The following is a 15168-nucleotide window of genomic DNA, read 5'->3' on the forward strand; positions in this document are numbered from 1 at the left end:
AATATGGCCTCCAACTAACTGCTCTAGCAGTTCCCTTTAGTAGCATGGCGCTCGGAGCTTCCAGCACCGGAAGTGGAAATTAAGGTGACCTGTTCAGTCGGCTGCCGGGCTCTTTTTTCTTACGCAGTCATTCCTCATTGGCGGAGGTTGCGGTAGCGGCTGGGATCGTGCTCCCGGCTGTTTCTCACGAGATCCGGCGAGTGCAGTGACAGAGCAAAGAGCAACATGGCGGCGCCGGGGGCAGAGATTCAGGTGAGGGGCTTACTCCGGGAGCGTAGATCTGAGAGAACGGTAATGACGATTCTGTAGCGAACCGAATACGGGTTGTGGTCTCTGCAGACCGGCAGGAGATTAGAGCGAGATGTATGACGGGGCCTCCGAATAGGAGACTCTTCATACGCGCTGTGAGGGTTCGCTACGGTTCTAGGCTCTGGGTAAGGGCCCGTTGCTATGTGTTACTAAATTATTTTTTTGGGGGGATTTATACATATTTGAGTTATGGGGCCTAATTCCACGGGTGGGGGTCTACGCTCACAATATCGGGGGATACGTGTTTTTCCACCCCTCCCCCCGTCTCTGTGATGAACTTTATTCTATATGGCTGATTGCATCTAATTCCTCACTTATTAACTCCCGGAGTACTCCTTACAGGTGCCGGAGATCAGCAGAGTCCGAGGTGTCCTGTGTGTCAATCTCTTACTGCGATCTCCTTTGAATGATTTACTAGGAGTAGATGATCGTTCATTGAATACTGGATGTTTTATGGCCCCCCTCTCTCTCCGTAGTTTGATCGGGAGCATTAAGTCCCTTCCCCCATAGACTTTTGTTAGTCGGAAGGTCCCTCTGGGTTATTAAAACCGATGCATTCTATCCGACAAAGCAGTGTAATTGGCGTAAGGCTCACTTAACACATCCCAAAAAAATGCTGCTCTTAGAAATGATACACAATGGTTGGAGCTTCTCTTGTTTGGGGATCAGCAAGGCTGGCTCCAGCGTTTGTTCACCTTGGCCAAGTTATTTGTGAGAGGAGGACTGTTGTGTCAAGTGTAAACAAGAGGGCCGGAGATCACCGGTTGGTGTTTAAGGCGTGTAAAGTAAAGCTGCCTTATACCAGATCCAGCTTAAAGTCCGACGGCCCGTCCGGTCTGCCCGTTTCTGTAAAGACTCAAACCTTAATCGGTCGTTGATCTCGTCTTAGATTCAGGAGCCATATGCCTATCCCATGCATGTTTAAATACCCTCACTGTATTAGTATCTACCGCTTCTGCTGGGAGGCTGTTCCACTTATCTACAACCCTCTCGGTAAAGGGTTAAATCACGTTTAATTCTCTGACCCTGGTCCTGTGTGGCTGATGTTGTCTGATGTACTACTTAGACCCTAGAAAGGATGGTATGCTATGCGGTGCTTTAATTTGTATTCAGGGTAATCACATGCAAAAACATGCTCCCTTACCGTAGGACTTCTGTATTTCCTGATTTGTAATCAGATTGCGCAAGATTCCCATGTAATTAAATGACTCTAAATCATCTAAATCTAAATGGCGCAAGATATGATGTCACGTTTTCAACCTCTTTTCTACTAATCACCAAAACAGGAGGTCACCTTAACGCGCGTCTGTCTCACATTCACGAGACTGGCCCTGAGTGCTGCCCATGGTCACTGGGCTCTGTACAATCAAGGAGGTAAAGAGTTAAGTGACCATAAAGATCCGTGTAAGAGCTTACTTTAAGTGAGAGGGTGGTAGATAAGTGGAACAGCCTCCCGGCCGAAGTGGTAGAGGATAATACAGACAGGGACTGTAATCATGCATGAGATAGACATACGGCTCCTGAATCTGAGACAAGACTAGCGACTGATTAAGCTCTGAGTCTTTAAGTTCTAAGACTTTATCTTCTCCTGAAGTCAGGGACTAATGTTTTCAGGCTCAGGGGCACAAAGAGTTAATGATGCGATTTCACAGGCCCCCATTGATATGCAGATGTTATATTCTCACCTCAAAAGGCATGGAAGCTCTAAAGATGTTTATCGGTTGCTATGGCAACAACCTTCCAGGTCCTTCCTGGGAAATCTTATTTCAGGTTTTCTGAGGCTTTAACGCCTGCACTTATTCCTCCTCGGCCGCTTTACACGTACACCTTTTATATTAACCCTCTGTGTGCTGTATGATATCTCTCTGTGGCTGCTGGCAGTAATGGGAGTTGTAGTTGAACCGCAAGGAAGCTGCAGCTTATCCAGCCTGACAGGCAGACCGCAGCAGTTAAACTTTGGGGAGTTGGGGTTGTATGGATACCGTGCGTGGTTCAGTCTTGCTGAATTAATTATGCTTTATACAGGGCCATTTGAGCTGTTGGTGGCGCGGAAGCCGACTGGGGCTGGCCCTTTACAATGCATAATGAAGTTGGGGAGATGAGGCTGCAGCTGCCCCGCCAACTCCCTCTTTAGTAAATAAACCCGTTTCCAGGCAGTGAGCTGCAGTCTCGGCTCTTCAACCTAAGATGAAACTTTGCAGGCCCGTGCGCCTCGGGTACGGGAGTATGTATTGCATTATATTGATATAGCGCCAACGGATACCATAGAGATGTTACAAATTGGGGGGGGTGAAAAAAAAATCTGAAAAAAAGGGGGGGGCAAATTGAGAATAACGCATTATGACACAGTGGCACGGAAGGCGAAGAGGCTTCTGAATGCAGGCAACAGGTCCTCCCGGCGCGAAGCCCGCAGAGATCAATACTCATCATCAGAGCTGTCAGAATACATATTAATCGGCTCGCTCGGAAATGCTGTCTTGGGACCCGGCTTTAAATGCCTCGTGAATCTGAAGCATAAATCCATCATCCGTGGCCATTTAGATGCACTGCGAGGAAGATTTCCTTCACTGAAAGAGTGGTGGATAAGGGGAACAGCCTCCCAGTGTAGTTTTTTTTTTTTTTTTTTTTTAAATGTGTTCCCTTCGTAGCTGTGCTTGTCCCGCGATTCCAACATCCAGGTCATTGTATTGTTTGGCACAAAGCAGCAAGATCAGGCCTTTGTTTTTTTTAATTTATCGTTTGTTTATATGAAAAACACTGATAGAGGGAGTATAAAAATAAACAAAAGCGAAGAGACAAAACCCGCTTTATTCACGAAAATGATCGTTCTTATTGGTAAAGAGAAAAATCTGCAGTTTTGTTGAAGGAGGTTCATTTAGTAAATATATGCTATACGGTGTTATACGCAGCAAAGCGCAAGTCAACAGAATCCAACAATGGGGGTAAACGGAAAGCGGCGGCGTTTATACTCGCAGCACGACACGCTCCGCTTGTCATTTCTTGCATTTTTTTTGTAATTAAAGGGACACTCCAGCCTTTATAGGCACTTTAATGCATACGATAGCTGAGTGGTCCCTTTAAATTTACCTGATGCCCCCACTGCGTTTACCATTTTCCCCGACCCCTTTCTTTACCGCCAGTCTCCTCCATTGCTGGATTGGCAAATGTCGTGGGAGGTAAGGGGTTAAACCTGCAGTGTCTGGACAATAAATTATCAGCCGACACCGGTTTGTGTCATCGGTCATCATGGCGTCCGTGTTCAGTCCTCACTCCTGTACCGCTGGCATCACCAAATCCTTACATTACGCAAAGCGTGCGTCCTCTATACATCCTCTGCGACAGATATATACTCCGCTGCTCCGGCCGTACCGCGTTTAGGCGCTGTTATTACTCTTATGTTTATTATATGTCTCGCATATACGGTGTTTATTATTGTTATTATTAGACCAGCCTCAATGGGTCCGTTGGAACTGAAGCCGCTGGTGCCCCAGAACAACAGAACCAGCAGCAACAGCAACAGGCCCCTCCGCCGAATGCCTGGCAGGTGATCAAAGGCGTTCTGTTCAGGTGAGCGATTCCTTCATTCTCCGCGTCGACCAGCCTGTGCTTCACCCCCCCCTTCTCCTATTTAATTCATTAACCTTTCGTGAATGATCCAGTAGGTTGCCGGTGGTAGTTGAGTATTCCCGCGTAGACTAGTGTTAATTGAAGCTGAAAAACCATTTGGTCCATCTAGTTCTGCCTCTCTTTCCGTCTATATAAACTTATTTGGTCGCTGGTCTTGTCTTTTATTGAGGATAATGCTAATACGATGAATGACTAAATTCCGCCATTACTGTCATCCCAAACCCACAAATTAAAATATAGAATTTTGTGTAAAGTAGATCCTGCTATTTAAAGTTAATAAATTGTTTATGTCCAGTTGCTGTTCATTTTTTCCTGTATGTAAGCTTCTCCTCACCCTTCCAATCATCGACCTTATAGGATCTTCATCATTTGGGCCATTAGCAGTTGGTTCCGAAGAGGCTCTGCACCCCAGGACCAAGCCACGCCCACCGGAGTCCCTCGGCCCCCGAGTCGGAACCTTTTCCCTCGGGATACCCTCATGGTAAGGAAGCGGCCGGTTACACGTAATGAATGTCTCTCTCAGCCTGGGGGCTTTCTTTAACGTTCATTTCTTCCTCCCTTCTTCAGGACCTCCATGTGTTTCTGTCAGAGAATGAAGTCTTTACAGAATTTAATTCATCCGCTGCTCTGTTTTGGGAGCAAAGGGACCTGGTGTACGGAGACTGGAGCAGCGGGGAGAATGGGGACGGCTGCTATGAGCAGTACTCAGAGGTCACCATTCCAGAGGTAAGTCCAGATCCAAATGTCCTCCATCCAATAGCTCAACCAGGGCTGTACCCCGTTATTCCGCCCCTCGTTATTCTATTGCTTCTAAAAAATAAAAAATCTTTTATGGGTCAGTGACGTATGACATCATCACAGCTCGGGCACTGAAGACCGTGGCATAGAACCATCTACACATTTAGTGTGAGCTGCTGACTGCGAAATACATTCTCTCTAGCCTGTGCGATGACATCATAGATCATCATCATGTTACCGCTCTCACTTGTGTATGATTTCAAAGATTTGGTGGTTCTTTGGTATATAGGCCCTCGTGACCTGTCCAGCTAGCACAGGACATATGACTTGAATCTTCGATCATAATTGTAGCGGGCATAATTTGGGCAAAAATTTGATTTTTCATAAGAAACTGTGTTTTTGGGGGGGGGTGGGCATGAGTTATAACGGAGTTTTAGACAGTAAACTGTAAGCATCGCTATAGATTTCTGTAATGACTGTTGTGTCTTGTCCTGTTGTGCAGAGTGTCCAGAGAAACGGCTCTTTCTACATCCACGTGTATCTCACAAAGAGCGGCTTCCACCCGGACCCGAGTCAGAAAGCCCTGCACCGGAGGCTGGCCACAGTGCACACGTCTCGCAGTAAGGAGCTTTCCGTCTCTCTCTGTCTTGTATATGCTTAGGAAACTTTTCCGTCTCTTTTCTTAACTTACGCAACGTTTTCCCTCCCCAGTGCTGAACAAATACAAGCGTCGGCGTTTTCTTAAGACCAAAAATTTACTAACCGGAGAGACGGAGGCCGATCCGGAGATGATCAAGGTGAGGCCCGCAGCGTTTATGGCTTTGTTTTGGACTATAATGGCAGAATATAATAACCGGTGTGTGTCTTATGTTTCAGAGGGCCGAGGATTTTGGTCCCATTGAGGTCATCTCTCACTGGCACCCGAATTTGACGATAAATATTGTTGATGACCACACGCCATGGGTACAGGGCAGCGTCCCACCACCTCTGGACCAATGTAAGCTTACCAATTGAATCCATTTTCAGGTTATTTCTCATTGTTTTACGTTGGCTGGTAGTTTTTAACCCTTCTCTGATCGGCATGTACAAACGTAGTCTCCAGGACCCTATTATGAGATTTGATGGGACATCTGGGTCATCGGATGTGCGTTAACGCTATGGTTTGGTTAAATGTTGTAGCACAGCTTATTTGGGTAATTATCCGTAAATCTTTATATCTGTACTTGAAGCTCATTAATTCCAGTACTTGTTTGAGAAGCCTTGATATCCCACACGTTGGACGGGTTTGATTTGTTATTATCGGTCTTGACCTCTTCTCTAAGTTGGTTCTTGGATAAACCCTTGTATGTTCCCCGCAGATGTGAAGTTTGATGCGGTTAGTGGTGATTACTATCCTATCCTGTACTTCAATGATTACTGGAATCTGCAGAAAGATTATGTCCCAGTAAACACCAGCGTGACCAGTCTGCCCCTGCGGCTGTCCTTCTGCCCGCTCTCGTTGTGGCGGTGGCAGCTCTACGCGGCACAGAGCTCCCGCAGTCCCTGGAACTTTCTGGGAGAGGACCTGTATGAGCAGTCTGATGAGGAACAGGACTCTGTCAAGGTGAGAACAGAATTAGAATGTTTCCAGAACCCATCAAGAACTGCATGGAGTTAAGGTTGGGGTACTTGCGTGAGACGAGTGCGCGTAGAGTAATAAAATGGACTTGAAATATCATCAGGCTGCGGTCTATGAGATGAAGCCCCCTGAAGGCTGAAAGTGATGGGTGTTGCTTCATATCTTTTCAGGTGGCCCTTTTGGAGACCAATCCCTATCTCCTGGCTCTGACCATCACCGTTTCCATTGTGCACAGCATCTTTGAGTTCCTGGCCTTTAAAAACGGTAATATAATTGAGGATAAATGGGAAGAAGCGGGGTAACTGGATGTTTCGTTGGCTAAACAGATCGACTACGTTCTGAATTGTAGTCCGACGCTGGGCAACCGTATGAAACGCACTCTAAAATAATCCGTCTCGTTTTCTTTCTCTCTCAGACATCCAGTTCTGGAACAGCCGTCAGTCTCTGGAAGGCCTCTCGGTGCGTTCGGTCATCTTCAACGTGTTCCAGTCTCTGGTGGTCTTGCTCTATATCTTAGACAACGAGACCAACTTCGTGGTGCAGGTCAGCGTTGGGATCGGTCTCCTCATCGACTTCTGGAAGATCACCAAGGTCATGGATGTCAGGGTGGGTATATGGATCTCTCGGGCGTCAACGATGGTTGTTTTGGAGAATAGCGGAGTTTACCTCCCGAACAGCGATGGCTGCTTTTGAGTTATTGGCTAACCCATGTGTGATGGTTCAGAATTATAATAGGTTTTGGGCGATATCTGCTATTAAATAAAAATAATAATTTAAAAAAATAATGCTAAGATGCCAGTAATGGGAATCTTTCAAGACCCCCCTGAATCCGGTAACTTTGTGTATAACGGGCACGCATTTGTCGCTCACATATTGTTTACTATTTGTGTATTTTACTATATAATGTTCTTCTTCCCATTGTCACCTATTCTGTTGGACGTTTTTGCCCGCTTAACCCATTTCTTACCCTTTGTTACGGTTCTACAGCTGGACAGAGAGAACAAAATTGCTGGAATCTTCCCCAGGTTAACGATGAAGGACAAATCCACGTACGTGGAGTCTTCAACCAAGATCTATGATGATGTGAGTACGAGACTCTGCATGTTAAGTCTTGGTGCGCTTTGTATAAATGAAACGCGGCACGAGAGCTGGAAATCGGAGCGCCGGACAGGTGGAGATCATCGGATGAGTGGAGGGGGGACCGTTTAGGAGAGTATTCGGAGATGTAGGTAGGGGAAGCGCTTTGAAGGTAAGAGTCAGGATTTTGAGAGTCCGGAGGGGAGAGGGGTTAGTAAAGCGATTGGGGGGGGGGGGGGAGCGCGGGCAATGTTTTTAAGCTGGAGACGGCAGTGTGAAAAATATCAACTGTTGATCCGTGTGTGAAGTCTACAGAGCTTTTTAGCATCTGCCGTGAAGACCGGAAAGCCGGTATCCACATCGGTTCAGTGGCTTTGTAGCTTAATACCCTTTTCTCTTTTTTTTTTTTTCTACCCAGATGGCCTTCAAATACTTGTCGTGGCTCTTGTTCCCGCTGCTGGGATGCTACGCAGTGTACAGTTTGCTGTATTTGGAGCACAAGAGCTGGTACTCCTGGGTACTGAGCATGTTGTACGGATTCCTTCTCACCTTTGGTACGTTTGATGTAAATAAATGCGGTGTTTTTGCAGCCCCTTTGACTTGTTTTTTAGTCATTAGATAAGCAAGCACTTCCGCGGTCATTGCTGCTGATCTCAGCTGATCCTTTCTATGGGGTAAATGGGTTGGGATCGTTTTTAACCCTTTGGGGATGTATATACAGCCCACAGCAGTGTGGTTCCTAATTCTAGATTGTGGCAGCGTTGGTTTTCCGGATATACCGCCTCGTCTCAAGACCAATTACACTCAGTTCTTCCTTCTGCTCGCGGGTTAGCGATCATTCGGTTTCGTCTGGTTAAAGTAGAATCCCTTGTAACCGTCTCACTTCTTCTAGGTTTTATCACAATGACGCCACAGTTATTTATTAACTACAAGCTGAAGTCGGTGGCTCACCTCCCGTGGAGGATGCTTACTTACAAGGCCTTGAACACCTTCATTGACGATCTGTTTGCTTTCGTCATCAAGATGCCCATGATGTATAGAATCGGGTGTCTGCGAGACGGTGAGTCCTTTTTTTATTTCTTTAAAAGTTTTTTTTTTGTTTTTTTTTTTTTATGGAATACACGTGAGTAAAGTTAAGCCTTGGTTCACCGGTGCCGTTTGGAGTAAGAGATGAATTATACTTCAGTTGAAATGAGAATAAGTTATCATTTTGTAAAACTGGAGGTTCAGAGGCTTAGATGTAATTGGAGGACGTTTTACATTACTGAGAGGATGGTAGATAAGTGGAAGAGCCTTCCGGCAGAAGTGGTAGAGGCTTAAACAGTGACTGAACTCAAACATGCGTGGGATAGGCATATATGAATCTAAGACGGGACCAAATACTGGGGTTTTTGAGTCTTTACATGGAAAAACAGACAGATATTAATAGAATTTGTCCTTTTTTCCCTTCAGATATCGTATTCTTCATCTATCTGTACCAGCGATGGATTTACAGGGTGGACCCGACGAGAGTAAATGAATTCGGGACAAGTGGAGAACCTCCAGTCTCTCTGCCTGAGCCGGAGGGGCAAGCGTCTCTTCCCGCTGTCCCAAACGACACATCTCCACCCAAACCAGAAGAAGACAAAAAGAAGGACTAATTTATTCCTCATGCCCCCAACCCCCCACCCCCTTATGAACTGTTCTGCCCCCTTTGCGGGGGTCAATCGGCTGCTGTTTTATATATAAACCCTTCTTATCCGTAACCCCTTGTTAAGACGGTGTTGCCCCCGTCTGTTATGTATATGGGACCGGTGAAGTACGTCTTTCTCTGCCCACCCTCTCCCGTGCTTTCTGTCATCCTTCTTTCTGTGCCCTCCTCCCTCTGTCTTCCAATCTCTCTCTCTCCTCCTTATCCAATTCCCCTCTCCCCAACTTCTCTCCCTCTCTGATTCCGTCGTGCTGTGTCTCTCTCCCCCGTGATCAGGACCCCGTTGTTGGGTCAACGTGCGAAAACTGGGTTTAATAAATAAGGCCGCTCTATAACTTTCCACTGTTTGGGCGGCAGTCTAATCCGAGATGTCTCAGCCCTGATTTCACCATCTGAGTTCCGCCGGGGAGCACCTTTATTTGTCTCAAGAAGCCTGAGTTGTTGGAGATTCTCCAGGGTTCAGTCAGCCGTTGTGTTTGTATCGTCTGCTCACAAATAACTGAACCGGAGATATACGATGCGCTGCGGGGGTAAATAACTAAGGGGGCAGCCGGTCCTAGCAGACCCATGCAGCCTTTCTGCTTCCATTATGTGTTGTGGGAGCCTGCCCACAGGACGGAGAGGTGAGTGCGATCTGGAGCCCAGCTGGTACAGGTCGGGAACCGGTATATACTGTGGTGCAGATCGTGCATGCGCGGGGAGCCCGGAGCCACCAAAGCAAAGGTTTCCTGAGATCTACGCAGCGCATGGATCAGTTGCGGGTGTCACTGGTGTGACTGTCCCTTTAAGCCAAGGACCCTGATTTCTTCTCACTGTAGCAGAGTTTACATCCCCTAGTTCATCCCGATAACAGCACACACTGCATATATGCTATGTGTACGCTACACACACACACACACACACACACACACACACACACACACACACACACACACACACACACACACACACACACACACACACACACACACACACACACAGTACACACACACACACACACTGCATATACGCTATACACACAGAGTACACACACACACTGCATATACGCTATACACACAGAGTACACACACACACTGCATATACGCTATACACACAGAGTACACACACACACTGCATATACGCTATACACACAGAGTACACACACACACTGCATATACGCTATACACACAGAGTACACACCGCGATCCTCTTCTAGCCGGCTGTCAGTGTAGAGAAATCACGTGGCATTCCAGCACAGACCGGGGGATTTCCTGGCTCCGCCTTCCGCCTCCTCGTGGCGTCACGGGAGCCCCTCACCCAATCAGAGCGCGGCACGGGAAGCCGGGGAATTCCAGGCTGTGGCGCTGGAGGAGCGGCAGCGGACACCTGCGGGTAGTTTGGGCTGGAGACGGCACCCTCTGCACTGCCCTGCCCTGCCGGGCTGCGGACCGATAATATACTGCAGGGCACAGCAACTATAAGCAGCATGAAAGACGGCAGGCCAGGTAGGGAGATATACAGCGCTTTATACAGTGTCCGGGGTGCCCCTGCATGCAGAGAAGTTTATATTATATACATTATATACATACACATAAAGATATATACACACACTGACACACACATGCATACATACACATAAACATACACACACATGCATACATACACATAAACATAAACACACTGACACACACACATATATACATAAACATATACACACATGCATACATACACACACTGACACACACATGCATACATAAACAGACAAACGGACGCATAAACACACTGACACACACATATATACACATAAAAATATACATATATATATATATACATACACACACAAACACATATACACACATATATACACAAGCACTGACACAAAACATAAACACACACATATATATATATATATATATATATACACACGAGGGACGTTCAAAAAGTTTTCACACTTTTTTTTACTCTAATTTCAAAACAAATGACATCAAAAACGAACAAATGACATCACTTTTCACCTTCCTTTTTTTCCGTCGTACCAACTTTTTCCTCAGAAGACGGTCAACATCAGCTTTACAAACGTGTGAGTGCTGGCGCTTCTGCTCCTCCGTCAGCCGCTCCGGCTCCCGCCTGGCGCCCACTTTACTGAACTGCAGGCTGTCATGAATCCGTCACTCACACTCACCTTCCTGGAGCTTCTTCTGCTCTTATTCTTCCGTCTTCGCCAATCACTTCCAGGCTTCTCTCTTCATTCCTGGCGGCTGCAGCTGGACGTCCGCAGCGCTCTCTGTTATATTTCCGCTGGTGGCCAGGAAGGCGGGAAGAGCAGTGATTGGTCGGTTATTAGCGAGTCACGTGAAAGCGTTTTCACCCCCGGGTGCAGATGGCTGCGAAACGTATAAATAGCGCCAGTGCTCTGTCATTCGCTTTTTGTGGGCAGACGGAGCGCCGGCAGCACAGACTCATCTCCAAGTGTGCGCTCACTATGGGGAAAAGTTCTCTCTCACATAGCCATCTATGAGTGGATTGAAAAGTTGGGAAATGGCTGTCCAGCTGCAGCCGCAAGGAATGAAGAGAGAAGCCTGGAAGTGATTGACGGAAACAGAGGAATACGAGCGGAAGAGGCTGCAGGAAGCTAAGTGTGAGTGTGAGTGTTGGGTCTATCCATTTGGTATAATAATTTGAATAATGATCACACCTGGGAACTTTCTAAATAAACTCACCCTGAGACTCACCCTTGTACCCCTTGCATGATGATTGTATGGAGTGACTCATGGAAACCTGGGCTTCAAACCTGCATTCAAGCAGGGATATCAACCATAACATACTGGGAGTAAAAGCCCCAATGGGAGTCTTATCTGCGAGCCTCTCAGAGAGCCTCTCCTGCCCGTAGTGCCCGTGTATAATGTGGGAAACGTTCTTGGAAGACGTCTCGCTGTTTTAACTATGCAGCATGCAGGGCCACATCATCCTGTGCTGCAAGGGGAAGCTCGCTGGGGTCGGCCCTTCCTACTAAATCACTTTTAACTATTAGCGTTCTTTTTAATACCAAAATGAAGCCATTTGCAAGAATGAAAAGCAGCCCTGGAAGTATTTGGACACCAGCCCCGTATTTTTTATGACGTGGTCAAGAGCCCACATGCCACACGAGGGGCGTAACTAGAAATCACAGAGCTTGGTGTTAATATTGCCCTGGAGCACTCTAGCTTCACACGCAGCATGTCGCACAGTGCCATCTTTGCCCCCAAACAGCTCGTCTGTACCAGATTGGCCCCTAAAAAGCTTGTCTGTGACCCCAAGCAGCCTCCCTATGCCACCTCTGCCCCTAAACAGCCTGTCTGTGCCATTTCTTCCCCCAAACACCCATACATTTATCCATTCATTCACTCACTCACCCATTCACTCACTCAAAATGTACACTTGTGTGTTGTCCCCCTTGCAAATGGCACGGCGAACATCGTAGGAATCCCGACGATTTCAAAGACAGTTCTTTCCTGTCATTGGAAGCTTCAAGCAGCCAACCAATAGTGAGAATTGGTGGATAACGGAAGAGGGAGAGGGCTGCAGCTGTGAAGCTGTAGCTTCTCCCTAAGGTAAGTATTTAGGTTTGTTTACAGATTGCATATTAAATTACTCATAAAATACGTTAATGTGCGTCTGTGCGAGGCTGCCGGGGACATTAAACTGTCCCTTTAACACACGCAGTGCGATGCGAGAGGCTTTCGTTGTATTAGTTCTGCATTTGGGGCTCATTACTTTGCGTTGCTGTCACGTTACTTCCTGTCACTGATAGTTACATGGTGTCGCTGCTTTGCACTAATATGACGCTCGGTAATAACACGCAGCAAACACCGTGACATACATGTGGCTTTGTGTTTTTGTCCAGGTCCTCATGCTCTGCAAGACCAGCAGCCGACATTAGGTGAGTGAGCAAAGTGTGCATTCATTCAACTAACAACGCTAACAAACTTTCTAATGGCAACAACGTAACAGCCAATCACGGCTCTCTCTTTTATCTGCGTTCCGGGGTTCAGATCTGCCCCCCTATATAAATTTGCCCCGTTCCCTGCCCCAGCTGTTTTCAGTGCAGATGTTATTATTTTATTGTTTTATATAGCGCCATCATATTCCGCAGTGCAGTACAATGGGTAAACAGGACATAACAAGTAGTGTATAACAGACTTACAGAAACAACAGGCGAGGAGGGCCCTGTTCAAAAGAGCTCACAATCTAGAGGTGAGACATATGCGGACCCTGAAGCTAGGTATCTATTGCAACCCAGTTAGATTAAAGTAAAGGTATCTTTAACAAACTTGCTTATAACCTGAATTCAAGTAGGGAGCGGAAATAGTCTGATTTTGTAAAACAAAAAGTACCAAGTATCCTGAGTGCTCATAATACTGATACAAATAACTTAAATAAAGATGCATATTTTCAGCAAATTGCTAAATCTTTGAGCTCACTTATTCTTAAAGGGACACTCCATCCATTCACGTTAATGTATATAATAGCTGGGGGGGGCTTTACATCAGGAGATGTTTTCATACAAATAATACAAAGTACTTAAGTATACATTCTTGGCACGGAACATTAAACTGTCCCTTTGAAAAAAATGTGTCTGGTTTATAAAATGCTGATTGGTATAGCCTTTTCAAAGAATGAAAATCAAGTGGATCCTTTTCCTCATTGGCTGGTGCAATGCAAGCCATCCAGCCAATAGGAAGCTGATGGCCACAGATTATTGTAAGAGGGGTTTGAAGTTGGGCTTGCCAGATGGGGCACAGAGGCTTTCCACCACTGTCAGCGATGGAGCAGGTGTATGACATCATAGAAGCAGGGATGATGGATGTTTCCTGTTCAGCCCGCTAGGCACCGGGGATAGTAGAACGTAGATGGGCCGGCGAAGGTCCTCGTGTAGCGACTCCCCGTCGCGGCTGCTTTCTCTCCGCTCTCGCAGCAGGGAAATAGCCTGGGGTTTCGCTTTTTTAACAATCTGCTTTCGTTCTTTAATGTTGGCCGACGTCTCCGAGACGCACCCCACGTGCTTTCGGTCACCAAGGGATTATCTGGGATCGAGACACATTAATGTGTGCAACGAGGCAAAAGGCTGCGAGAATAAAACGGTTAAAGATTTACTGAGATATCCTTAATTGCTTAATAATCTCGTAGGGTGAGCACATAAACCATAACAGATGAGTGCCCACTCGTGTGAAGCAACAATTAAAGGGACATTGCATCCTCAGCAAAGAATACAAAGTAAAGGACTTTAATAGGCATTACCACCCCTTTAAAAATATATATCTTTAGTGGAAGCTGCAGCGGAGAAGCCTCCTCCGCGGTCCGACGTCCACTGACTAAGCAGTGGCAGAAAAACACTCTCGTTAAGATCGATGGGATCGCTTTCTAAGCTTACACATGGCGGAGGTCTAACGAGAAAGCTCGCCAATCCATGCGATAAAAATCCAGCGTGGCAAATAGCTGGGGGGGGGGGCAACTGCATATGGAGGATGCAGAATCTAAACACATCAGCAATCGCTTGTATCCCATGCGCCGTATCGGAGTAATGACGAGTTATGGTGTGTAATGCACAGATGGAAGAATTGCACAATACTATAGAAATTAGGAAATAATTTATCCACTCGGCAGCATTTGAAAATGGTCATGTGACCATGTGGCTGCCCCCCCCCCTGATCTGTACGTTTGCTTGTATAGCTGCCCCGCGCAATGTACAGAATGTGGTTTTTAAGGCCCGCACCGCTTAGCAGGCAGAGACCTCGCTCCCGGCCGCTCCTGTCTGGGGGATGTGGCAGAAAAGTCTGATCTCACTCAGCAAAGTAAGGAAAGTTGTGAGTCAGCGGCCAAGTTCCTCCGGCTTCTATCACACCCCTTACACAGTTCCCAATAATGTCAAACATTCGACGTGAGTCATCTCCGAGCGGGATGGAAGGGCTATTGTTTTACGCTCTACAGGGTATATAAACTATGTAAAAAGTAGCCTACCTACATATCTCTGACTAGAATGCTTAAAGGGGAATTCCTACCAGATTTATCTATTTCTCTTATCAGGTTAAAGTATGTTTTCAAAACTTTTTTTTATTTATTTTTTTAAATAAAAACAATTCCTTTTCCTTAT

The 15168-nt window shown here is 46.4% G+C and overlaps 1 protein-coding gene across 1 annotated transcript; it reads left to right on the forward strand.

The window, feature by feature from the left end:
- Positions 1–225: 225 nt before the first annotated feature.
- On the forward strand, positions 226–9009 carry LOC149280247 (putative lipid scramblase CLPTM1). The gene is made up of 14 exons (XM_089500608.1): positions 226–252; positions 3755–3876; positions 4294–4417; positions 4504–4662; positions 5177–5294; positions 5386–5471; positions 5551–5671; positions 6033–6277; positions 6463–6556; positions 6708–6898; positions 7280–7375; positions 7788–7923; positions 8262–8429; positions 8822–9009. The coding sequence occupies exons 1-14, from the start codon at positions 226–228 to the stop codon at positions 9007–9009; spliced, it is 1875 nt and encodes a 624-aa protein (XP_089356734.1).
- Positions 9010–15168: the final 6159 nt, after the last annotated feature.

The sequence above is a fragment of the Sceloporus occidentalis genome, unplaced genomic scaffold, assembly GCF_023333645.1.
Source record: "Sceloporus occidentalis isolate IW3139 unplaced genomic scaffold, rSceOcc1.0.p SCAF_157, whole genome shotgun sequence".
NCBI lineage: Eukaryota > Metazoa > Chordata > Lepidosauria > Squamata > Phrynosomatidae > Sceloporus > Sceloporus occidentalis.

What these genes read in the sequence shown, in the direction of transcription:
- LOC149280247 (XM_089500608.1), top strand. Translation starts at nt 226, where the DNA reads ATGGCGGCGCCGGGGGCAGAGATTCAG. An exon ending in GTTCCTGGCCTTTAAAAACG is followed by an intron (nt 6,557 to 6,707) that starts GTAATATAATTG and finishes TTTCTCTCTCAG; the next exon opens with ACATCCAGTTCTGGAACAGC. An exon ending in CGGATTCCTTCTCACCTTTG is followed by an intron (nt 7,924 to 8,261) that starts GTACGTTTGATG and finishes CACTTCTTCTAG; the next exon opens with GTTTTATCACAATGACGCCA.